The 26,116-nt window shown below is 46.4% G+C and overlaps 1 protein-coding gene across 2 annotated transcripts in view; it reads left to right on the forward strand.

Annotated features, from left to right (window-relative positions):
- Positions 1 to 4,838: 4,838 nt before the first annotated feature.
- glra3 (glycine receptor, alpha 3) overlaps positions 4,839 to 26,116 on the forward strand; it is a 140,805-nt gene continuing 119,527 nt past the window's right edge. Inside the window, exons 1-2 of one of the 2 annotated variants that reach the window (XM_061772076.1) lie at positions 4,839 to 4,877; positions 5,075 to 5,227. In XM_061772076.1, coding sequence (XP_061628060.1) covers positions 5,163 to 5,227 — 65 coding nt within the window. In that variant the 5' untranslated portion in view covers positions 4,839 to 4,877; positions 5,075 to 5,162. Of the gene's footprint in view, positions 4,878 to 4,920; positions 5,228 to 26,116 lie in introns of those variants that run through there. The other variant, XM_061772077.1, reaches the window with a different exon arrangement.

Here is a 26,116-nt window from a genome sequence, read left to right on the forward strand (position 1 = left end):
GTATCTGATCGAGTGATGAGGCTGAAACTGGAAATTGATGGGGTTATGTACAATGTGATGAGTCACTATGCCCCACAGTTAGGATGTGACCGAGAGGTGAAAGAGAAATTATGGAAGGAGCTTGACGAAGTAGTTCTGAGCATCCCAGACAGAGAGAGAGTCGTGATTGTGCAGATTGTAATGGACATGTTGCTGAATGAAACAAGGGTGATAAAGAAGTGATGGGTAAGTACGACATCCAGGAATGGAATTGGAGGGACAGATGGTGGTAGACTTTGCAAAAAGGATGCAAATGGATGTAGTGAACGATTTTTTCCAGAAGAGCCAGGAACATAGGGTGACCTAAAAGAGCGGAGGTAGAAGCATACAGCTGGATTACATTTTGTGCAGACGATGTAATCTGAAGGAGGTTACCGTCTGTAAAGTCGTGGTAAGGGAGAGTGTGGCTAGACAGCATAAGATGGTGGTGTGTAAAATGACGCTGGTGGTGGGGTGGAAGATTAAGAAGACAAAGGCAGAGCAGAGAACCATGTGGTGGAAGCTGAGAAAGAAAGCATGTTGTGCGGCTTTTTGGGAAGAGGTGAGACAGGCTCTCAGTGGACAGGAGGAGCTTCCAGAAGACGGGACCACTACAGCTAAGGTGATCAGAGAGACAGGCAGGCGAGTACTTGATGTATCTTCTGGCAGGAAAGGAGAGAAGCACACTTGGTGGTGGAACCTCACAGTACAGGAAATCATACAAGGAAAGAGGTTAGATAATAAGAAGTGGGACACTGAGAGGACCAAGGAGAGGAGAAAGGAACACATTGAGATGTGATGTAGGGCAAAAGTAGAGGTGGCGAAGGCCAAACAAGAGGCATATGATGACAAGTATGCCAGGTTGGACACTAAAGAAGGAGAAAAAGGGTTCACTTACTTTTTCTTCCCTGTCCTGTGAATGTTTACATGTGATGCTCTATGAAAATATGATAACATATAATTGTTTGGGTTGTTTACGTTTAAGCAGACTGTTTGTTTATTCTTGTGATTCAGATGAAGACCAAACTACATTTTATGACCATGCAGAAATAAAAAAAAGAATCCAAATGGTTCACATACCTTTTCCTTCCAATGTATATAGTCAACCTCTACAGTGAAGTGACAATATTTAACATGCTCTGACCTTATGTATTATATCCAGTAAATGTTTTCCTCCAAAGGTATTTCCACAAAAGCCTGATAAAAATGGTCACAGACATTGAAAAAGTGGTTCCGTTACTTTGTCTCTGCTACAAAGCTATTTCCTCTATTCCATTATTGGCTAAAATGATATTATGTTTCATCCATCCATCCATCCATTTTCAACACCGCTTATCCTGGTTAGGGTCGCGGGGTGCTGGAGCCTGTCCCATCTGACTTCGGGCGAAAGGCGGACTACACCCTGAACTAGTCGCCAGTCAGTCGCAGGGCATATATAGACACAGACAACCATTCGCACCCAAATTCACACCGTCACTGAGTGGGAACTGAACCCACGCTGCCTGCACCAAAGTCAGGCGAGTGTACCACGACACCATCAGTGACTATTATGTTTCAATATAATATTATTATTTAATTGGATTGCATGCTAAAAGTGACCTTGCAGAATTTGGGTAGTTCGATCGGAGGACGTGCATGGAGTTGTGAGCAGATGACAGAAAATGTTAAAAGTTTCACCATGCTTCTCTCTGTAATACCCAGGACCTAATGTCTAATTCATATCTTTCACATTAGGATGACGAGGATGGGTAGATGAACGGGAGGGGTGCAAAGTACAGCCATCTTTAATGTTCCTTGTCATCTTTAACATGCCTATCTGTCACTCTTCTTTGCCTGCTTCCCTGCAACACTTCCCTCACTTCTTTCTCTATGGCCCTCTGTGACAAGATCACGAAATGGGTTTGATCAGTTTCACTAAAACTCGCAATCTCTGATCACTGATGTTGTTCCTTGTAAGAGGAAAAGTGCTTTGGGATTCAGTGCTTTTGCAATTTGTTTTCATTATGTATGCCGATATCAGTTTGTTGTAACTGATAACATATATAATATTAGCAATACAAATAATAGACCAATAAAAAACTACAGGTGTACTAGAATTTCATGATTCCAAAACTGCTTACCATTTTAAGTATCAATGCATATACAATGTTTAATTCACTGCAACTTTTGGCTGGTTGTTTTTGGGAAACACATTCTGTTAAGATTGTCAGGTAGTGTTTTGCAATATGTTTCTTTTAAAATAACGATGCAATGATATTAAAATAGACAGTAATACACATTAATAGAATACATCAGTTTAAAAATGTTCACAAGGAAAAAGGTTAAAAATGAGTTTTACTGATAAATATGACTGATCAATATTTAAAAAGATAAAAATTATCCTGTCTGTCATCAATTGCTCACAAAGTGTTTTGATACTTGAGGAGCATATACGTGAGTCCTTGGGAGAATTCTACACTTTAATTTATTTGGAGAAGGCGGTCGACCGTGTCCCTCGGGGGTCCTGTGGGGGGTGCTTCGGGAGTATGGGGTACCGAAACCCCTGATATGGGCTGTTCGGTCCCTGTACAACCGGAGTCAGAGTTTGGTCCGCATATCCGGCAGTCAGTCGGACTCGTTTCCGGTGATGGTTGGCTCTCCGCCCAGGCTGCCCTTTGTCACCGATTCTGTTCATAACTTTTATGGACAGAATTTCTAGGTGCAACCGAGGCGTAGAGGGGGTCCGGTTTGATGGCCACAGTATTGCATCTCTGCTTTTTGCAGATGATGTGGTTCTGTTGGATTCATCAAGCCGTGACCTCCAACTCTCACTGGAGCAGTTCGCAGCTGAGTGTGAAGCGGCTGGGAGGAGAATCAGCACCTCCAAATCTGAGACCATGGTCCTCAGTCAGAAAAGGGTGGCGTGCCCGCTCCAGGTCGGGGATGAGATCCTGGCCCAAGTAGGGGAGTTCAAGTATCTTGGGGTCTTGTTCACGAGTGAGGGAAAAATGGAACGGGAGATCGACAGGCGGATCGGTGCAGCGTCTGCAGTGATGCGGACTTTGTATCGATCCGTTGTGGTAAAGAAGGAGCTAAGCCGAAAAGCGAAGCTCTCGATTTACCGGTCGATCTACGTTCCTACCCTTACCTATGGTCACGAGCAGTGGGTTGTGACCGAAAGAACAAGATCCCGGATACAAGCAGCTGAAAAGAGTTTCCTCCGCAGGGTGTCCGGGGTCTCCCTTAGAGATAGGGTGAGAAGCTCGGTCATCCGGGAGCATCTCAGAGTAGAGTCGCTGCTCCTCCACATCGAGAGGAGCCAGATGAGGAGGCTTGGGCATCTGATTCGGATGCCTCCCGGACGCCTTCCCGGTAAGGTGTTCCGGGCACATCCCACCGGGAGGAGATCCCGGGCATGACCCAGGACACGCCGGAGAGACTTCGGCTGGCCTGGGAACGCCTCGGGATCCCCCTGGAAGACCTGGATGAAGTGGCTGGGGAGAGGGAAGTCTGGGTATCCCTGCTAAAGCTACTGCCCCCGCGACCCGACCTCGGATAAGCGGTAGAAAATGGATGGATGGATGGATGGACAAAAACCTGACGTTTGTTAATAGTCACCTCCTTTTTTAATAGTTGTATTATAGACTGTGTTGACTCTGAACAGAAATAAATACTTGTTAAATATATGCTACTGCTTAATTGTCTAATTAATTGGGGCGGCACGGTGCAGAATCGTTAGCACATCTGCCTCACAGTTCTGAGGACCCGCATTCAAATCCGGCCTTCCTGTGTGGAGTTTACTTGTCCTCCCCGTGCCTGCGTGGGTACTCAGGTTTCCAAAAACATGCATGGCAGGTTCATTGAAAACTATTGTCCGTAGGTGTGAATGTAAGTGTGAATGGTTCTTTGTATATTTCTATATGTGCCCTGCAATTGACTGGTGACCAGTTCAGGATGTAGTCCGCCTCTCACCCGAAGTCAGCTGGGATGGCCAGCTCCCCTGTGACCCTAGTGAGGATAAGTGGCTCAAATGATGGATGGTTGGATGGATGTTTTTTGTAATTGTATGAATGAGTTTGGCAATGGGTCCCTTTTTCAGCGTCTGTCCTTTTTTCTTTTTACTTTCTCTGGAGAGGGCATAAAACAATGTACAGAACCTATGTAGAAATCACTCCTACTTTATTTATTTAGCACTTATGGAGTTATGCAGGTGATTAAAAATATTTCAAATTATTTCTATTTTATTCTCTCCTCAATAAGGGCAAGGTAAACTGTACTGTATGTGTCGAAACATTGCCTTTCCTGATTTTCTTTGTAGTTTACACGAGCTTACAGCTCTTCTGACTTATTTTTGAAAGAGTATTTTCAAACAAGGGTGTGTATTCCTCAAAAATAGTCATTCTCTTAAAATGAAGTTCAGTAAACACGAATCAGAATTGTGGCTGACAATGTCAACTTCTTCCCTCTCCTCACGCTCACTTTGGACACATATGACAAACTTGCATAAACTTCGGCTACTTTACGACTGGGAATATCAACCACATGCGTCTCAATGTGATCCTGCCCATCAGAGCAGAATGAGAAAGCGCGTTTGAGCCAGATGGAGGAAGAAACAAATGGAAAGAGCAGGAGGAAGATGTCAGGGCAGCCGGATGGAGAGCTATAGGCACGCATAATGCGGAGACGATGCATCGGTGTGTGTTGAATTAGCTCCAACTCGCTGGGCTTCTACTTTCAGATGCGATTCAGTTTGGGGAAAATGAGAAGAGATGATTGGTTCTGCCGACTGTCAGTCATCCGATGAGGTGGGCGGTTCTCTGTGTGTTTACTTGGGGCACTGCACGAGCCCAAAGCCGAGCTTGAACAGCTGGCGCGCACTGGTCCGTCTTCTTTTTCGAATTAACCTTTTTTTTGGGGTTTTTTTTTTTTTTTTTTTTTTTTTTTTCCTCGGGGGGTCCAAACCGATATATTTGCGCAACTTCTATGCTGTGTCGTTCATTGATGTGAAATAACAGAAGCGTGTGTTTTGGCATTTTTCAGCCTGTGATTTTGAGCCCTCTTTAAATCTAAATTACAGTAGGAGCGCTACGAGCTGGATTTGTGGTGCTGAAAACTCCAAAAGCCGCGAGGTGACAGGACGGATTCGTCCGAACGTCCGTGGAGCGATGAGGAGGAAGGACTACTCTTTTGGAGTCTTCGTATTCATCTGGAGACTATCGCTGTTTCTTAGGTAAGAGATCACAAAAATGAATAGTCAACTTACCAAAGTTAAGGTCACCACGCCACAGCTCGAGACGAGCTGCGAACTCTTCTTGTCTTTCTCATGTGTCCACCCGACTTCAAATTGATTTAAAATACAGATGGGCTCATAAATGCAGATAACCTGGCAGAATTGTTAGCTGTGTAACCATTCTTTAAAGGACACGAGTGATCGGGTGAAGAACTTTTATTTTATTTATTATTATGTATTATTATTACAATTAAACTATAAGGCATAACAGTGCAATCATTAAACAAATAATAACAAGAAAGAAAATAATGCGATCACTGATCCCTGTTCAGTCATCAGTCATATTTTCCACCAAATTGCCAACATTTCACAAATTTCACAAATCCTGCAAAGGTATATATGGGCACTACAATACTTTAATATAGCAGACATTACACTTTTATCTCACACACATGCCACTTTGGGGAAGCCGAAAGCAGTGTTTGCCAACCCGGATGCCACGGCTGAGAAATCAGCAGAGGGGCTGCGGGACATACAATTTGAATTTGTCTGAACCTGATTATTTATTTATTACAAATTCACTTTCTTCATCTATCTATGCCAGCGACATATAGTGATAGACAGAACAATATATTGTTTTTGATGTGTCGCTATTAGATGCCAGATATACATTGGTGCCTTGAGATACAAGTTGATATTCGTTCCCTGACCACGATCGTATCTCAAAACACTCACAGCTCACATCATCTTTCCTCATTGAAATGAATGGACATGAAATGAATCCATTCCAGCCCAATTTAAAACACCAAAATTAGTTTTTAACATGTCTTTTCACATGAAAAATGACACTCAACTAGGCCTGCAACGAGTACTTGAATGTTTCAAGTATTGTGATTAGAAAAAAAATGCTTAAATATGTTTTTTGGCCTCTGGGATCCGCTTATTTAACTCATTCACTGCCAGCCCTCCCAGATTGATACATTTGATACTACTAAAGTTTCTATTAATTATGCCTACAGTCAAAATTGTGGCCAGTTTATACAATGGCGAGGGGTAGAGCGTGTGTGCGACTATAACGGGACTTCATTCAGGGTGTTTGCTTGTCAAGGGAGAGTTTTACTCAGTTATTTAAGCCTGTGTGTGTGAGACACATTTCCAGTGTACTAGCATCGTATCCACAAGTGGTAAAATTTTGAGTCAAGTACTTTCAGTGAGTGGTAAAGTTTGTCAAAAAAATTATTAAGATAATATTTTTTTCCTATCAAAGTGTCTTCATTTTCATTTTAGTTTAGTTAATCTGGTCTAAGATCTTAAACGCACATCCACCAGCCTACTGTATTATGTTGTCGCATCCTAAAATGCTAGCTGCTCTAGTGGAGATGGATACCAGGCTCCTTATTGCTTTTTTAATTAATAACTTATTTTTATAATTACAATAAATGCTATGAAGAAAAAATGCAAAATTTAAACTGAAATTTGTGTTTTATTTATTTTTATTTGTGTTTGAAATTGCCTCGGCGGCACGGTGGGCGACTGGTTAGCACAGCTGCCTGACAGTTCTGAGGACTGGGGTTCAATCCCCGGCCCCGCCTGTGTGGAGTTTGCATGTTCTCCCCGTGCTTGCGTGGGTTTTCTCCGGGTACTCCGGTTTCCTCCCACATCCCAAAAACATTCGTGCTACGTTAACTGAAGACTCTAAATTGCCCGTAGGTGTGAATGTGAGTGTGAATGATTGTTTGTTTATATGTGCCCTGCGATTAGCTGGCGACCAGTTCAGGGTCTACCCCGCCTCTCCGCTGAAGATAGTTGGGATAGGCTCCAGCACGCCCATGACCCTAGTGAGGATAAGCGGTCCAGAATATGGACGGATGGATGGAGGAAATTGTCTCACTGGAAATATTTCTGAAGAAGAAAATACAGTTTGCTGCTCAATGTGAATTTAAGACGTAAAACAGTTTATTATCTCAAAAAGGAAAAGCAATTGGTCATTAATTTTTTTGTGAAATTGGTTCTTTTTTCTTGTGTAGTCATAATTGCTCTTTAACTGAGCAAAAATATGATTTACCCGAATTCCCCATTATTCGATGATACTCGAATACTAAAATATTCCATAGCTGCAGCCCGACACTCAACAGTATTGTATTGCATAAAGCACATAGTAATACGATTTGCTCTGAACATAACCTGCAAACACAGAAAATGCAGGCACAAAACATGACTGTGCCTCATGTTCTGCTTCTCTGACCAACTGATATTGTCCTTTCACCACAAGGAAACCAATGTGAATTGATGGTGACCAGACGTTGTGAAGTTTTCTGTGGCCATCTAGCAGTGCTGGTATGAAGTGCACTTGTATCTAAATTCTTTGCTCCATCTCAAGACAAAAAAAAAAAAAAATCTAAAAAAACTCACTAAGTCAACGCACTCGTAGCTTATGGCATTTCTGTACAATAAACTTGTGTATCCACCTGTTGCCATTCATACAACAGAATAAATCATGGCTTCCTGCAAGTATTAGCTTTGTGTTCAATTAAACATGCCCACACGTCACACTGAGTAAGGAAATTTGTGAGTAAATTGAGACAAGATTGTCATTTTTTTAGTATTCATACTTTTGTGACATTTTCCTTTGGCTGTGTGCCTTGAGATTTTCTATTGTAAAATGCAAAAAAGCTCTCAGTGTCTTTGCTGTGGAATATATTTGTTGAACGACTCATGGTTCAGGGCACTGGGCAGCCGAGGTAATTTGGTGCAGCTGTTCACCAGCGTTGGTGGCATTTCCGGAACCTTCTCCCCTCTCACATCTACTGTGAAATGACAAGATTTCAATTACAGAGACTAAACTGCTTCTTTCAATGAAAAGTGCAATACAATGTTGTCCTGGTGGTTTGCTTACATGACGTTGTTTTACGTACAGCTGACAGTTGACTGTGGGCTATTTAGGAGCGAGATAATTTCACAACTGGACTTGTTGCACAGATGGCATCCTATCACAGTTCCACGCTGGAATTCACTGAGCTCCTGAAATTGACCCATTCTTTCACAAATGTTTGTAAAAAATGTCTGCATGCCTAGGTGCTTGATTTAATACACCTGTGGCCATGGAAGTGATTGGAACACTTGATTCCAATTATTTGGACAGGTGAGCGAATAGTTTTGGCAATATAGTGTAGTTGGTTGCTCTCCGCTGTAACATAGTCCCAGCCAGACTTCTATTAGAAGTTTACTCTACCACCTATGCACTTATTCTGTTGTGTTGCAACTCTACATGTCACATTAGCTTAGTGATTACCATGGCTTCTTTGTCTTGTCTTGTTTTCTCTTCCTGCTTGGTGTGATGCAGTGTGTTGCATGCTTAGCTCCTCCTCCTCCTTTCGAGATAACAATACTTGTTAGATGTGTAACTTGTTGTTGTTATCATTTTATATAGTTGCCTGTATAAAGTTGCCTTAATATTACTGATGCTTACAATGTACATAATTATAGGATGTGCCCATACTGCGCCCTTTGTACGTCATAATAGAAAGGATTATTGGAACTAATTGTAATTGCTCTTTAACTCCTATTTTCCAGCCACATTTTGTGTATTTCTATGTTTTCAATAACTGGAAAAGGAATTCATAGATTCGTGGGAACTAAAATTTCATAATCAATTCTCACTGTCTCTGTCTCTGTATCGGCTTGTTGTTTGGACATGGGAGAACTAAATGAGAGAATATTGTTTGTTTTTAACATTTCAAAAGGCCCCCAAAAACTGTCTTGCTGGGGCCAAAGTTGCTTTAACCACAGATGATTTTTAATAATGAAAAGAAAACATCTATTCTTGGATGATGATGATGATGATGATGATGAGTCAGCCAGACTGTGCCACGGGCGATTTGTTTGAATGCTAAATTCCTGTTGTAAGTGGAGCGGACTGTTTTGCCTTTGTAGACATTGAAGGCTTTTGTGGGACTTGCAATGCTCTTATCATCCTAAATGGAATACAAATATTTAAGATACAATTAAATAATGTGTACATAATGAAATATTGACAAACAACAAGGGTATAGGAATAATGTGCAACTTAAGCATTTTAGTTTGGGATGTGGTGGATCGAATAGTAAGGCATAGCAGGGTTAGCTAAGATAATGCGAGCTCAACTATTATACAAAGGAAAATATTTTTTTAAATGTGCAGCAAATTTCAGATGTAACTGTGAATGTTACTCTGTGGTGAACTAATATGGTGGACTAATATGGGAGCGCATTGGCCTGAGGTTCCGCCTGTGCGCTCGTGACCTGCGCTTTGGATAAGTCACAGGAGTTGACGAGACCAGAAAAAACACTTCCGCTTCTGCTGTTAAGAAGTAACGGTACTTTTACTCCGTTACAATGATCTAAATGTCGCTCGCTACTTTTATTTTGCATCCATCCATCCATTCTCTGAGCCGCTTATCCTCTCAAGGCCAATCGCAGTTTTATTTATCAATTATTGTTTATTTATCAACTACTTCGTGTGCGAGACTTCGACTTCCGCATTGGGTGCAGTTTGCGCTAATCCCATTGAAGCGCTAGTGACGTGTAAGTCTAGTTCACTAATCAAACGACACAAGAAAGCCCCATGACCTCACACAATGTCTTCTATTGGGCTTCCCGGGCATAGGTATTCACACTAGATAAGCCAGACCCGCTGATCGTCGTGCCTGCGTGGCGGCCATATTGGGAACGTCATCGTCACTATGAAGGCAACAGGGCGCTACTCGTTTACATTTCGACAAAACAAAATCATCAGCTTTCATGTATTGTAGTATTTTAATGGCACTGTCTATCCAAATGTGGACATTTCAGCTCACTTATAACTTGAGAAAACACCGCGGAGTAAATTGCATACAGACACACTCAGACACACACACAGTAACATCAGAAATTGGACATTCACATTTTATTTTGTATTTTTAATCTTTTATTGATGATCATTCTGTGGTTAAAAAGTTACTCCCTATTTACTCAGTACTTGAATTATTTCACGGTGTACTTTTTACACTTAAGTAATTTTTTGGAGGATTACTTTTTACTTTTACTTGAGTCACATTATTGTCAATTGTCATTATTGTCAGGACTCTTACTTGAGTACAATATTTGGCTACTCTACCCACCTCTGGAGCGGACAACCTCTATTGGTACTCTTACGTTTAAGCAACATTTTTGCTCATCAGATCAGCCAGTGTCGTATTTGTTGCACTGGTCGCTAGTAGTGCTGCGGGTCGTGGCCCGGATTGTGGTCTCAGCAGAACCGCGAAGCATACTTAACATCGGCAACAAGCTATTGATCCGCTAGTACATCTTTTATTAATTAGGAAACGCGCCTACAATTATCTAATTAGTTTACAGATGTTAATGTTAAATGTATTAAGCGATGGATCGATGTTAGGGATTATGTCACGACACAGAATGAACTAACTTCAAATTTAGAAATAGCAAACAGAAAATTACTGTATTTAATATTTTCCTGGAAGGTGGATTTGGATTAACCTTTGAAGTTGGTAACAGTGAAAAATGAAGTCAGACAGACAATGATTTTAGTTAATTCTTCTTGAGAATGAGTGCTCAAAGAGGGGGATTCTATTCATGTGGCACAGCTTGAAGCAGGCATCAGGTGCAGGTGGAGATGGGCCTGGCTCAAGTTGGAGGCCAGAACAAAAAAGCAAAGAAATTAGCCAAATTTAAAAATATTATTGTGATATATATCTTAAATTTGTACATCACAGTGTACTTGAGAGGTGTAAATAAATGTTTTTCTGCGTGAATAATGTTTTATTTTATTTTGCCTTATTGTACTATTCTAGTCTTCCAGATTGCTTAATTTATGTTAAAAAAAAATAAAACATTCTCTGCGGGGGACCCCCCAAAACCCCCTCTACAATGTTTGTCTTGTTTTTTCATCTTTTTCATGCCTTTGGTGTTCGCACTAGAAACCAGCTGACTAAAGAAATTAACATTGCAAAGAGAAACTATGCAGCAAAGTTGTAAAAACAGTTTATCGCTAACGACTCAAATTCAGTCTGGCATGCATTACAATCGCTAACCAATTACAAGCGACGATCCCCCCAAGCTGAGAACAATAGTAGACTAGCCGATGACTTAAACACCTTCTACTGCAGATTTGAAAAGGACACTTTCACACCCCACACCCACACAGCCGCACCAACGACCACAATCACACCTCTGACTTCTGCGTTAACCATCCACGAACAGGATGTGAGACACTTCTTCAAACAACAAAAGATTAACAAAGTGGCAGGCCCAGACCTTGTGTTCCCATCCTGCCTCGAAGTCTGCGTGGACCAGCTCTCTCCAGTCTTCATACAGATCTTCAATAGATCTCTGGGACTGTGAGAAAAGTACCATCCTGTTTCAAACGCTCAACCATCATCCCAGTCCCCAAGAAACCTGCAATCCCGGCTCTAAATGACTACAGGCCTGTCGCCTCGACATCTGTGGTCATGAAGTCCTTTGAACGCCTCGTGCTGGACCACCTCAAGAGCGTCACAGGTCCCCTGCTGGAGCCCCTGCAATTTTCCTACCGAGCAAACAGGTCTGCGGATGATGCAGTCAACATGGGACTGCACTTCATCCTAGAGCACCTCGACAGCGTGGGGACCTACGCGAGGAACCTATTCGTGGACTTCAGTTCTGCGTTAAACACCATCATCCCGAGCCCACCTCATCCACACGCATCAGGACCGGGGCGCCTATGGCTACCCCTCCCCCTTCTTTTGTTCCCTTTTTGTCCTCGGGCCACCACGTGCGCGAACGCCGGCCGCAACCAAGTCGCCGCCGTTTTCGATCGAAGAAGTCGACCATGCGGCTCCAATCGCTTTCTCTAGCAAGGATCGGTCGCCGGGGCCTCAACGAGCAACTGCCGGCATCCCGGACAGGTCCCGCACGCCTCTGAGGGCCAGAGGCAGGGAAGTTATGAGCGCATCCCAAATGGGACAACAACTTTCCTTTCCTATTTCTTTTTATTTTTGTGCATCTGGTTTTTCTTCAACCGAACCTGCTTCTTTCCAGCCTGAGGTCCGGAGGAAGACCACCCCAAAGACCCGCTGATCTGCGTTTGTGTGTTGACACTGCAATCCTTATGTCATGAACGGCAATGCCGTAAGGGCAGATCCCAAAAAATAGACTCCAGGTCAGAGGTCCGAACAATTTTAATTAAATGGCAGAGCAGGTGATGGCGAAACATACAAAACTAAAGGAACTCACAACCAGAGAGAATCAAAAACAGATAACGCAGGGAGACACGACAAACGGTCCGTGTGGTATAATCGTAGTGAGCCTAAATTTGGACAGAACGGCGGCAAAAACTAGTGAATATTCCGACACCCACACACTGTCACGGTGCCCCCTAAAAAGGCTGATGATTACAATGCATGACAGGTGTGTCACCGATGTCCACGCCCACCCAGACACTGCAACACAAAGAAAAAACAACTTGAAACACAGGGCCATGACAGTATCCCCCCCTCAAAGGACGCCCCCTGGCGGACCACCCGGCTTCTGCGGGTGGAGAGAGTGGAAGGCCCGGAGAAGGGACGGATCTAGGATCCAAGAGCGGGGAACCCAGGAACGCTCCTCAGGGCCGTAACCCTCCCAGTCGACCAAATACTGCACACCCCTGCCCCTTCTTCTGGAATCCAATAGTTCACCCACCGTGTACACTGGCTCACCATCAACCACCCGCGGAGGAGGAGGAGGCACCGCTGGAGGACACAGAGGGCTGGAGGAAACCGGTTTGAGCAAGGAGACATGGAATACAGGGTGAACTTTCATGGTGGGAGGGAGCCGAAGTTTAACTGCCACCGGGTTAACAACAGAGTCAATTTCGAAAGGACCAATATACCGAGGACCCAGTTTTTTAGAACCCCCGGCCAAATGCAAATCTCGTGTGGACAACCAGACCTTCTCACCAGGACAGTAGGGAGGAGCTGAGATCCGATGACTATCAGCTAACTGCCTGTTGCGAGCCTCAGTACGGGACAAGGCCGCCCTTGCATCCCGCCACACCTGATGAGCCCTTCGGAGATGGACCTGTACAGACGGGACGACCACCTCCCTCTCCTGAGAAGGGAACAACGGCGGCTGGTAACCGTATGCAGTCATGAATGGCGACCGTCCAGTGGCAGAGCAAACGAGGGTGTTATGCGCATATTCCACCCAAGGCAGGTGAGAAGACCACGAGGAGGGGTGCTGATGGCAAACACAGCGAAGAGCAGCCTCCACATCTTGATTCGCCCTCTCAGCCTGGCCGTTGGTCTGCGGGTGGAAACCGGATGAACGACTGGAGGACGCCCCCAGTGCTTTGCAGAACAACCTCCAGACCCGAGAGACGAACTGCGGCCCCTTGTCCGACACCAGATCAGCAGGAATACCATGAACTCGGAAGACATGGTCGACAAGGAGATTAGCAGTCTCAAAGGAGGACGGCAGCTTCGGCAGAGCAACGAAATGGGCCATCTTGGAGAATCTGTCGACTACACTCAGGATGACCGAGTTCCCTCCGGACAGCGGAAGGCCTGTGATGAAGTCCAAGGCAACGTGGGACCAGGGGCGGGAAGGAATGGGCAGTGGACGAAGAAGACCAGCATGAGGACGATGGGACATCTTGCTACGGGCACACACTGAGCATGCCGAAACATATTCTTTAAAGTCCCTGCGTAGTCCCTGCCACCAGAACCGTTGGGAAATGAGGAAAAGTGTCCGACTGACCCCAGGATGGCAAGCGACCCGAGAAGTGTGTCCCCACTTCAATACCTCTGGACGTAAAACGACCGGAACAAACAATTTGCCATCAGGAACCCCTCCCGGGGCCTGGACGTCCCTCCCCGCCTCCACCACCTTCTTCTCAACCTCCCACTGAAGCGCTCCCACCACCCGGGTCCCAGGTAGAATGGTCTCCACAACAGGCTGAACAGCAGCCGGGCCATGCAGCCGAGACAAGGCATCAGGTTTGCCGTTCTTCAACCCAGGGCGGTAAGTGATGATGAAATTGAAACGGGTAAGGAACAGGGCCCAACGTGCTTGACGGGGGTTGAGTCTTTTAGCAGTCCGGAGGTAAGACAGGTTCTTGTGGTCGGTGAAAACTTGAAAAGGTTCCATCGTACACTCCAGCCAATGCCTCCACTCCTACAGCGCCAGGACAATGGCCAGCAGCTCTCTATTTCCCACATCATAATTGGCCTCTGCAGGGCTCAGGCGCCTAGAGAAGAAGGCGCAGGGGTGCAGCGTCTGGTCGACCGGGGACCTCTGGGACAGGACCGCCCCCACACCTGAATCAGATCCGTCCACCTCGACAACAAAAGGAAGGTCAGGATTAAGATGATGTAACACAGGAGCCTTCACAAACAATTGTTTAATATGATCAAAAGTCACTTCTGCCTTAGGGGTCCATACAAATGGTATTTTATTGGAAGTGAGTCTTGTCAGAGGTCCCACTTTAAGGCTGTAATCACGTATAAATCGCCTATAAAAATGAGCAAAACCCAAAAACCTCTGCAACTGCTTCCTAGACGTTGGAGTTGGCCAATCAACCACAGCCTGGATCTTGGCTGGATCGGCCCGAAGCTGGCCCTCCTCCACAATGAACCCCAAAAACTGTACCGACTCCGCATGGAACTCACACTTCTCAGCCTTGATGTAAAGACGGTTTTCCAACAAACGCTGCAACACCATGCGGACATGTTGACGATGTTCACGTAGATCACGGGAAAAGATTAATATGTCGTCCAAGTACACAAAACAGAATACATTTATCATGTCCCGGAGCACATCATTAATAAGACACTGAAACACAGCGGGTGCATTCGTGAGTCCAAAAGGCATGACTAAGTACTCAAAATGACCTAATGGAGTATTAAACGCCGTCTTCCACTCATCTCCCTCCTTCATCCTCACCAGGTGATAGGCATTTCGCAGATCTAATTTTGTGAACACCTTTGCAGACTGCAAAGGGGCAAACGCCGAGTCCAACAGCGGGAGAGGATACTTATTTTTTATCGTGATGTCGTTAAGGCCCCGGAAATCGACACAGGGTCGCAAGGTCCCGTCCTTCTTATCGATAAAAAAAAATCTGGCGCCCACTGGCGACGATGAGGGACGAATCAACCCAGCAGCTAGCGAAGTCGAAATATAATTCTTTAATGTCTCTCGCTCAGGCTTGGAAATCTGATACAGCCTCGCACATGGTAGTGGAGCCTCGGGAATCAACTCTACGGAACAGTCGTATGGACGATGCGGAGGCAAAGACTGGGCGCAATCCTTACTGAACACTAGTTGCAAATCATGATACTCAGCCGGTACTTTAGCCAATTCGATGTGCTCGTCTTGAACACGGGGGGTGGTAGTCAACATGGCAGACTGCAGACAATGAGAATGATAAAATAGGCTCCAATTCACAATCTGTAGTTGATCCCAATTAATATCTGGATTGTGAAATTTTAACCACGTTAATCCCAGCACAACTGGAGCAGATTGACAGGGCATTACAAAAAATCGCCGCGATTTGATGTGGTTACCAGAGAGCTATAAACACAGAGGAGACGTAATATGTGTTGTAACCGCCAGGAGACGCCCATCCAAATCAAGAACTTTTCTCGGTTTGCTAAGTCTGTACAGTGGACAATTTAGTGTCTCTATCACACAGGAGTCCACAAAACACTCATCAGCTCCGGAGTCAATCAACGCGGAAACCTTCACACTGCCGCCAAATCCCGATACTTCGCCCGGCAATTGCAGTCTCCTGTTGTTCGATCCAGTTCTCAATTCACCGGGTACCAAGTCTTCATCAAAATATTCACACGATGAGACGTTCTTTCCGGAGGCAGAAGGCGCTGTCACCACCACCTGGCCGCTCTGCTTGGAACGCGTAGCGTCACTTCCCCGTGAAGGTCTCGCCATGCAGGTGGATACCTTGTGTCCTGGTCGGCCGCAGTACAGACACGCCCCCGCTCTCATGCGTCTCTGACGTTCCGTCAGTTGCATCGGCTCCTCCATGGCCAGGGCCGGCTCCCTCGTCGACGCCGAGGTGGATGGGGGAACACAGGTGGCGTCTTCCATGGCGGATGAAGAATGTCCCGGGGAAGCGGACTAAAAAAAAATGCGCCGTTCCGCCGCCCGCTCGCGCTGCCGTTCCCTCAGTCGATTGTCCAGTCTAATGGCTAGTCCGATCAACTCCTCCAAATTAGTGGTCTCGTCCCGGGCCGCCAACTCATCTTTGACGGCAGGACAGAGTCCCCGACGAAAAATGCCGCTTAACGCCACATCGCCGAATCCACTCTCTGCTGCCAGGATGCGGAACGAAATGGAGTATTCGGCTACTGACAAGTCCCCCTGGGAATGGTCCAACAACCGGCTACTGGCTTCCTTGCCCTTGACGGGGTGATCAAAAACTCTCCTCAGTTCAGATTCGAATGCCGGGAAGGAGGAACGTAAACGCTGGGTTGGCACTGCTGACCGCCATCGCCCACGATGCCGCCTGACCCGTAAGTAGACTCATTATAAAAGCCACCTTCGTCTTATCCTGGGCATACGTGACCGGTTGTTGGTCAAATACTAGGGTACATTGATAAGTAAATTGACCGCAGCCGCCGAGCTCCCCAGCATAACGAGGTGGATTTGGAAGACAAGCTTCCCTGGCGGGTGGCACCGCGGCCACCGTGTTGGTGGCGGGTGCTTTTGCCAAAACCGGAGGTAATCCAAGTGCACACACCTGATCAACCCGAGAACTCAGCGTACTGAGATGGGTCGTTAACGCCGTAATTGCCTCCCTGAGCTCGTGTAACGATGTCTCGTTTCTTCCAACCAAATGTCCCTGACTTGCCAACGCTTGGCGAAAAGAGTCTGAGTTTGTGGGATCCATTTCTGGTCAGAATATTCTGTCATGAACGGCAATGCCGTAAGGGCAGATCCCAAAAAATAGACTCCAGGTCAGAGGTCCGAACAATTTTAATTAAATGGCAGAGCAGGTGATGGCGAAACATACAAAACTAAAGGAACTCACAACCAGAGAGAATCAAAAACAGATAACGCAGGGAGACACGACAAACGGTCCGTGTGGTATAATCATAGTGAGAACTAAATTTGGACAGCGGTCAGAACAGCGGCAAAAACTAGTGAATATTCCGACACCCACACACTGTCACGGTCCCCCCTAAAAAGGCTGATGATTACAATGCATGACAGGTGTGTCACCGATGTCCACGCCCACCAGACACTGCAACACAAAGAAAAAACAACTTGAAACACAGGGCCATGACACCTTACTATGATGTACAACATCAGTGCGTAATAATTGTAGGGAAATTACTAGCTTCATACGAAATCCCAACTTTGCCTTCTCTCGCTCTGACTCAACGCATTAATCGCTCACACGGTCATTTATTTTAGCCCAGCAACCACACACGATGTCCTCTTTTCCATTTTCTTACGCCTGATTTTCTTTCTTTCGTTTACCCTAAGTGATATTTTCTTGTTGTAGTTTGTGGTTGTAGTTGTGTGTTTCATTAACTATACCATCAAATTCCACTCGTGGTTATATTTTGTGTGTGTTTTGAATTTAAGTAAACCTCTGTAACCTCGGACTCAAAATGTCGTAGAGTGTAGCAACTTCCAGATTATGACTGATTAGAAAGGTTTGTCGTCATTTTGCCTAAAGTTAAACTTGCAAAATGTGACGTGGTGCCCTTTCCGAGACATTAGTTTGATTTTAACAATTAAATAAAAATTACAATAAACCGGAAGTAACGTAAACGTCGCTCCCAGTTTATTACTTTATCCTAAATTAATTAAAATGTTTATTCTTATTACACGTTAGGTTTGTATTTCCACCTGTTCTTTTTAACCATGTCCCTAACCATTAAGCTCCCTCCAGCCACTTGTTTCTTGTCCAGGTGTGCCTTGTTGTCTTCTCAGTTTGCTTTTATTTAGTTCCCTTTTTTCTCAGTCGGTGCATTGTCGTCAGACGACAAAAGTTTCCTGAGTCCAATCATGTCCGTTTCCCCGTTTGTGGTGGTGAGTGTTTTATTTCCCCACGTTTATGTTACTTTGAATCTTGTTTTGTTTTTTTGACAATTCATTAAAGTATTTTTGATTATTCCTTGTGTCTTGTTTGCCTTTTTGTTATTTTGAAAATAAATTTTTTTTTTGAGACTCCTGCACTCCCGCCTTGCCTCCCAGCCTCCTTGTATTTGGGTCTTCCACCGTGACAGCCTCAACACAATAATAGTGCAGCAAACATGGAGGGACACAATTGATGCATCTATGGAAAATAATAGGGGTAGAGTTGTGAATTGTGAAATTAGTTTGTGAACTGATGCAACATTTGATCAAAAGTAGGCATGTAACCATATCTATATCTCACTGTTCGGTTTTACCACGGTATTAATCTCACGGTACGATAATTATTGCGATATCGCGAGAAAGCTCACGGTACTGCAGTAAGACACGGTAATGCAGAAGGGTTTACGAAACAAGAGGCAAACGCAGGTGAACCGAAAAAGCTCTCTTTTTCTTGCTGGCAGAGTCCTTCTCGATAGGCTTTAATAGTTTCTGTACTTTTTAGTTTCTTCAAATCAAATCCATGTATTACCATGCACTTCTATCCCCAACCATCCGATATATTCATATACCTCTCGCACTTAAAGGAGTTCGAATGTCTAATATTGCAATAGTCCGGTGCAATAACCATTATGCAAAGGGCGCCGAGACTTCAAGCGAGTAGTACGATAGTCTGGGACAATGTTGATTGCGCAAATTTTGCTGATACTCCTCAGTCAGTGTGCAAATGGAGCAGATGCTACTCTGGCATGAGTGGCCAGTATTAGTCAACCACAGATATGCAAATAGTGCGACTACTACAGTGAGTGCACGAGTAATCTATAATTAACCCTATAAATATATATATCCATCCATCCATTTTCTTAGCCGCTTCTCCTCACTAGGGTCGCGGGCGTGCTGGAGCCTATCCCAGCTGTCATCGGGCAGGAGGTGGGGTACACCCTGAACTGGTTGCCAGCCAATCGCAGGGCACATAGGAACAAACAACCATTCGCCCTCACAGTCATGCCTACGGGCAATTTAGAGTCTCCAATTCATGCATGTTTTTGGGATGTGGGAGGAAACCGGAGTGCCCGGAGAAAACCCACGCAGGCACGGGGAGAACATGCAAACTCCACACAGGCGGGGCTGGGGACCGAACCCGGGTCCTCAGAACTGTGAGGCTGACGCTCTAACCAATCGGCCACCGTGGCGTGTGTGTGTGTGTGTGTGTGTGTGTGTGTGTGTGTGTGTGTGTGTGTGTGTGTGTGTGTGTGTGTGTGTGTGTGTGTGTGTGTGTGTGTGTGTATGTATATATATATATATATATATATATATATATATATATATATATATATATATATATATATATATATATAAAAAGACAAACAATTTCCAGCATGTTGCAATGGAATTGTAGGTTAGGTGTTTAAGAAGTTGATTGAAAGAGGGTGAAAGAGGGAAGAAGCTATTGGAATGTCTGCTAGTTCTAGTTTGCATTGATCGGTAGCGCCTACCTGAGGGAAGGAGCTGGAAGAGCTGGTGACCGGGATGTGGAGGGTGGATATTAATCTAAAACACTCCCAACTTTGTACTTTCACGTAGAGAATCATTGTGTAAACTTTGGTTGTGGCAGATCGGTTACTTATTGTTCAATACAACATTTCGTACTGTTTGATTTCAAATCATGAACAGCTTTCAAAATCTTGCAGAGGACCTGTCAAAGTGAGAATGGGGGACACAGACACCAAGGCATACATTGAAATATTTCGACCGAGTTTGCAAGATATAAAAACGGACATTTTATCTTCTGTTAACAAACATCAAAGGCACGTCCACAAGTTCTTGCTTGCAGTTCCTCTCAACGCCAGTGGGTGGAGCCTCAACGCGCATGGGTGAATATTAACCACATAGTCTTCCCCAACCATTTGGTCCGGGAAGGGGTCTTCTGAAGACAGCAATCAAGATTTGACGGGAAGCTGCTAATTAGGTTAAGGTCCACTTGACCTACACCAGACCCTGTCCTAGTCGCCATCTCAGAGCAGGGCAGCGTGAAGGAGTGGGGGTTCTCAGGTGGTCGCGAGTCTCTGTGGCGCCTCAAAGTTGCGGTGCACATGTCCGCTACACGGGTCACAAGAAAACAAGACATAACATGAAACAAAACCAAATATAATCCAAATAACAAAAACACAGATCATGACAGGGGTTCCAGAATCTGAATTAAACAGCACTACAGTCTATCACAGCAGCAGCTCGTCCAGCTCTCATTTTTTGTATTTAAAAATACACATTTTACATAATGCATTTGTTGTTAACCATACCTTGGTTCTGAGGCTGGAAATTATTCTATTTTCATTCATTTTAAAAAATAATAAGGAAGTTTCTTTCTTTTTTTTTTTTTTTTACAGTTACATTGCAATGGATGGACTCCATTGGGAACCCACACAGACAAAAAGATGGAGCTTTTTGTGGTCCTAACAGCCGCTTAATTGCCGCTTAACAGCCTGGTGCGACATAAGATATAATTAAAACAAAAGCCAACATACAGACACATTTTCTGGAAAAGGATTCTTATCTTAGGTGGCTCCACATACCATTTGCATTCAGGGTCAAGGGAAATGTTCTATTGGGATGAGATGGCATTAAATGGCGAAAAGAGAAAATAAATCCAACTAAGTTTCTTGGAAATGAGTTGTGTAGTTTTTCAGCCTATTAAACAAACAGACAAAAGATCTCTCATGATTGCACTTTTTACAAAAAAAATTAAATACAGTTGTTTTGGATCCATCCATCCATCCATGACCCACATGGTCATGACCCACAGCTTGTGACCATAGGTGAGGTACCTCGATCGGTAAATCAAGAGATACCTGAACTCCTCCAATCCAGATACTTGAACTCCACTTGGGGCAGGATCTCATCCCTGTGCTGGAGAGGGCACTCCATCCTTTTCCGACTGAGTACCGTGTTCTCAGATTTGGAGGTGCTGATTCTCAACCGCTTCACATTTGGCTCCCAACCGCTCCAGTGAGAGATGAAGATTGCGGTTTGATGAAGCCAACAGAACCACATCATTTGCAAAAAAAGCAAAGAGGTAATACTGAGGTCACCAAACCGGACCCTCTCAACGCCTTGGCTGCGCCTAGAAATTCGGAACAAAATCAGTGACAAAGGGAAGCCTCTGCTGCTAAAATTAAGATTTTTCTATTGGCCTCACCCCTTTGTTTTTGCGGAATTTGGTCAATTTTCTTTATGTATTATTATGGTAAAATATGTTTGCATATGAAGCCTATACTACTTGGCATACAATTAAATGTTAGACTGTTCCCAGTTGTCTGAATAACTTTGCCACCAATTATTTTGCCTCCTTAAAATTAGACTGTTTATCTAGATTGCTGAGCCAATCCCAAGTATGGCTTTCTTTATGACAGGGGGCAGAGATAGGGGGTTGCGACAAAGTAAGTGCTACTACGAGCCTATATGTGAAGGGGTAAAAAAAGTTTTTCACTTGTCGAAGCAGCACTTCAAGCCGCCAAATTACACTTGTCAATGTGACAGATTGCCAAACAAATACCCCACGTCGACTACATATGGTTATTAGCGGAAGTTAAGCGAATTTCTGCTAACATTGCTGCTCTGCTTACCGTTTGGCTTTTATATTATGGTGCTTTCATATGGTCTGGTGGCCGTCACTTGATAATGGCCCATCTTCACCCAGCCTAAGTTCCAGGTCATGGACGGTGTGGGAGTGGAATTGTGTAAATTAGCTGCACTGTTAACGTCGGAATATGACTAAATTCAGAACGGCTTGCTCACAGATACGTTTTTGGAAATTGGCACCCCACAACAGATTTACTGTATCCATCCATCCATCCATTTTCTACCGCTTATCCGGGTCGGGTCGCGGGGGCAGTAGCTTCAGCAGGGACGCCCAGACTTCCCTCTCCCCAGCCATTTCATCCAGCTCTTCCGGGGGGATCCCGAGGTGTTCCCAGGCCAGCCGAAGGATGTAGTCTCTCCAGCGTGTCCTGGGTCATCCCCGGGGTCTCCTCCAGGTGGGACATTCCCGGAACACCTCACCAGGCAGGCGTCCGGGAGGCATCCGAATCAGATGCCCCAGCCACCTCATCTGGCTCCTCTCAATGCGGAGGAGCAGCGGCTCTACTCTGAGATCCTCCCGGATGACCGAGCTTCTCACCCTATCTCTAAGGGAGAGCCCGGACACCCTGCGGAGGAAACTCATTTCGGCCGCTTGTATCCGGGATCTTGTTCTTTCGGTCACGACCCACAGCTCATGACCATAGGTGAGGGAAGGAACGAAGATCGACCGGTAAATTGAGAGCTTCGCCTTTCGGCTTAGCTCTTTCTTTACCACAACGGACCGATACAAAGTCCGCATCACTGCAGACGCTGCACCGATCCGCCTGTCGATCTCCCGTTCCATTCTTCCCTCACTCGTGAACAAGACCCCAAGATACTTGAACTCCTCCACTTGGGGCAGGATCTCATCCCCGACCTGGAGAGGGCATGCCACCCTTTTCCGACTGAGGACAATGGTCTCAGATTTGGAGGTGCTGATTCTCATCCCAGCCGCTTCACACTCGGCTGCAAACTGCTCCAATGAGGGTTGGAGGTCACGGGTTGATGAAGCCAACAGAACCACATAATCTGCAAAAAGCAGAGATGCAATACTGAGGCCACCAAACCGGACCCCCTCTACGCCTCGGCTGCGCCTAGAAATTCTGTCCACAAAAGTTATGAACAGAATCGGCGACAAAGGGCAGCCTTGGCGGAGTCCAACCCTCACCGGGAATGAGTCCGACTTACTGCCGGATATGCGGACCAAACTCTGACTCCGGTCGTACAGGGACCGAACAGCCCGTATCAGGGGGTTCGGTACTCCATACCCCCGAAGCACTCTCCACAGGACTCCCCGAGGGACACGCTCGAACGCCTTCTCCAAGTCCACAAAACACATGTAGACTGGTTGGGCGAACTCCCATGCACCCTCGAGGACCCTGCCGAGGGTGTAGAGCTGGTCCACTGTTCCACGGCCAGGACGAAAACCACACTGCTCCTCCTGAATCTGAGATTCGACTTCCCGATGGACCCTCCTCTCCAGCACCCCTGAATAGACCTTACCAGGGAGGCTGAGCAGTGTGATCCCCCTGTAGTTGGAACACACCCTCCGGTCCCCCTTCCTAAAAAGGGGGACCACCACCCCAGTCTGCCAATCCAGAGGCACTGTCCCCGATGTCCACGCGATGTTGCAGAGGCGTGTCAACCAGGACAGCCCCACAACATCCAGAGCCTTTAGGAACTCCGGGCGAATCTCATCCACCCCCGGAACCCTGCCACCGAGGAGCTTTTTAACTACCTCGGTGACCTCAACCCAGAGATAGGAGAGCCCGCCTCAGAGAACCCACACTCTGCTTCCTCATGGGAAGGCGTGTCGGTGGAATTGAGGAGGTCTTCGAAGTATTCTCCCCACCGACTCACAACGTCCCGAGTCGAGGTCAGCAGTGCCCCATCCCCACTATACACAGTGTTGGTGGTGCACTGCTTTCCTCTCCTGAGACGTCGGATGGTGGACCAGAATTTCCTCGAAGCCGTCCGGAGGTCTTTCTCCATGGCCTCACCGAACTCCTCCCATGCCCGGGTTTTTGCTTCAGCGACCACCAGAGCTGCATTCCGCTTGGCCAGCCGGTACCCATCAGCTGCCTCAGGAGTCCCACAGGCCAAAAAGGCCAGATAGGACTCCTTCTTCAGCTTGATGGCATCCCTCACCGTTGGTGTCCACCAACGGGTTCGGGGATTGCCGCCACGACAGGCACCGACCACCTTACGGCCACAGCTCCGGTCGGCCGCCTCAGCAATGGAGGCGCGGAACATGGTCCACTCGGACTCGATGTCCCCCGCCTCCCCCGGAACATGAGCAAAGTTCTGTCGGAACTCCACCAGAGCTGCATTCCGCTTGGCCAGCCGGTACCCATCAGCTGCCTCAGGAGTCCCACAGGCCAAAAAGGCCAGATAGGACTCCTCCTTCAGCTTGACGGTATCCCTCACGGTTGATGTCCACCAACGGGTTCTGAGATTTCCACGACGACAGGCACCGACTACCTTACGGCCACAGCTGCGGTCGCCCGCCTCTGCAATAGAGGCGCGGAACATGGTCCACTCGGACTCAATGTGCCCCGCCTCAGCAGAGACTTGGGTGAAGTTCTGCCGGAGGTGGGAGTTGAAACTCCTTCTGACAGGGGATTCTGCCAGACGTTCCCAGCAGACCCTCACAATACGTTTGGGCCTGCCACGTCGGACCGGCATCTTCCCCCACCATCGGAGCCAACTCACCACCAGGTGGTGATCAGTTGACAGCTCTGCCCCTCTCTTCACCCGAGTGTCCAAGACATGCGGCCGCAAGTCCGATGACACGACCACAAAGTCGATAATCGAACTGCGACCTAGGGTGTCCTGGTGCCAAGTGCACGTGTGGACACCCTTATGCTTGAACATGGTGTTCGTTATGGACAATCCGTGACGAGCACAGAAGTCCAATAACAGAAGACCGCTCGGGTTCTGATCGGGGGGGCCGTTCCTCCCAATCACGCCCTTCCAGGTCTCACTGTCATTGCCCACGTGAGCATTGAAGTCCCCCAACAGAACAATGGAGTCCCCAGCGGGAGCGCTCTCCAGCACCCCCTCCAAGGACTCCAAAAAGGGTGGGTACTCTGAACTGCTGTTTGGTGCATAGGCACAAACAACAGTCAGGACCTGTCCCCCCACCCGAAGGCGGAGTGAGGCTACCCTCTCGTCCACCGGGGTGAACCCCAACGTACAGGTGCCGAGCCGGGGGGCGATAAGTATACCCACACCTGCTCGGCGCCTCTCACCATGGGCAACTCCAGAGTGGAAGAGAGTCCAACCCCTCTCGAGAGGACTGGTACCAGAGCCCAAGGTGTGTGTGGAGGCGAGTCCGACTATATCGAGTAGGAACTTCTCGACCTCACACACCAGCTCGGGCTCCTTCCCTGCCAGAGAGGTGACATTGCACGTCCCTAGAGCCAGCTTCTGTAGCCGGAGATCGGATCGCTAAGGTCCCCGCCTTCGGCCACCGCCCAGCTCACACTGCACCCGACCCCTATGGCCCCTCCCACAGGTGGTGAGCCCATGGGAAGGGGGACCCACGTTACCCTTTCGGGCTGTGCCCGGCCGGGCCCCATGGGCGCTCCACCAGGCGCTCGCCTTCGAGCCCCACCACCAGGCCTGGCTCCAGTGGGGGGCCCCGGTGGCCCGCGTCCGGGCAAGGGAAAACGAAGTCCATTGTTTGTCGTCATCATTAGGGGTCTTTGAGCCGTGCTTTGTCTGGTCCCTCACCTAGGACCTGTTTCTCATGGGTGACCCTGCCAGGGGCATAAAGCCCCAGACAACTTAGCTCCTAGGATCACTGGGACACACAAACCCCTCCACCACAACAAGGTGACGGCTCAAGGAGGGGATTTACTGCAGTGTAATTCTATAATTTCACATTTGATTAGAGACCCAGTTAATTTGTATACAAATAGTATATTTATACAAATCAAAGGTGGTGGTGGAATGGAACAGATAGTATTGTTGTAGGTGATAGAAATTTGTCTATCATACTGTAGATGCCATAATTTGTTAAGCTACTACATTTCTGTAATGTTATGCATTACATGAGATGCGGTGGTATTTTGTTACAATGTGCTCGCCGAAGGTTTAGGCAAAGTTATACCATTAAAAGCAGCTAAAAAGATCAGAGCCAGAAAATCTTCTTAGAAGTTCATGGATGGAAAGG

Source organism: Phyllopteryx taeniolatus, chromosome 4 (genome assembly GCF_024500385.1).
Source record: "Phyllopteryx taeniolatus isolate TA_2022b chromosome 4, UOR_Ptae_1.2, whole genome shotgun sequence".
Taxonomy (NCBI): Eukaryota; Metazoa; Chordata; class Actinopteri; order Syngnathiformes; family Syngnathidae; genus Phyllopteryx; species Phyllopteryx taeniolatus.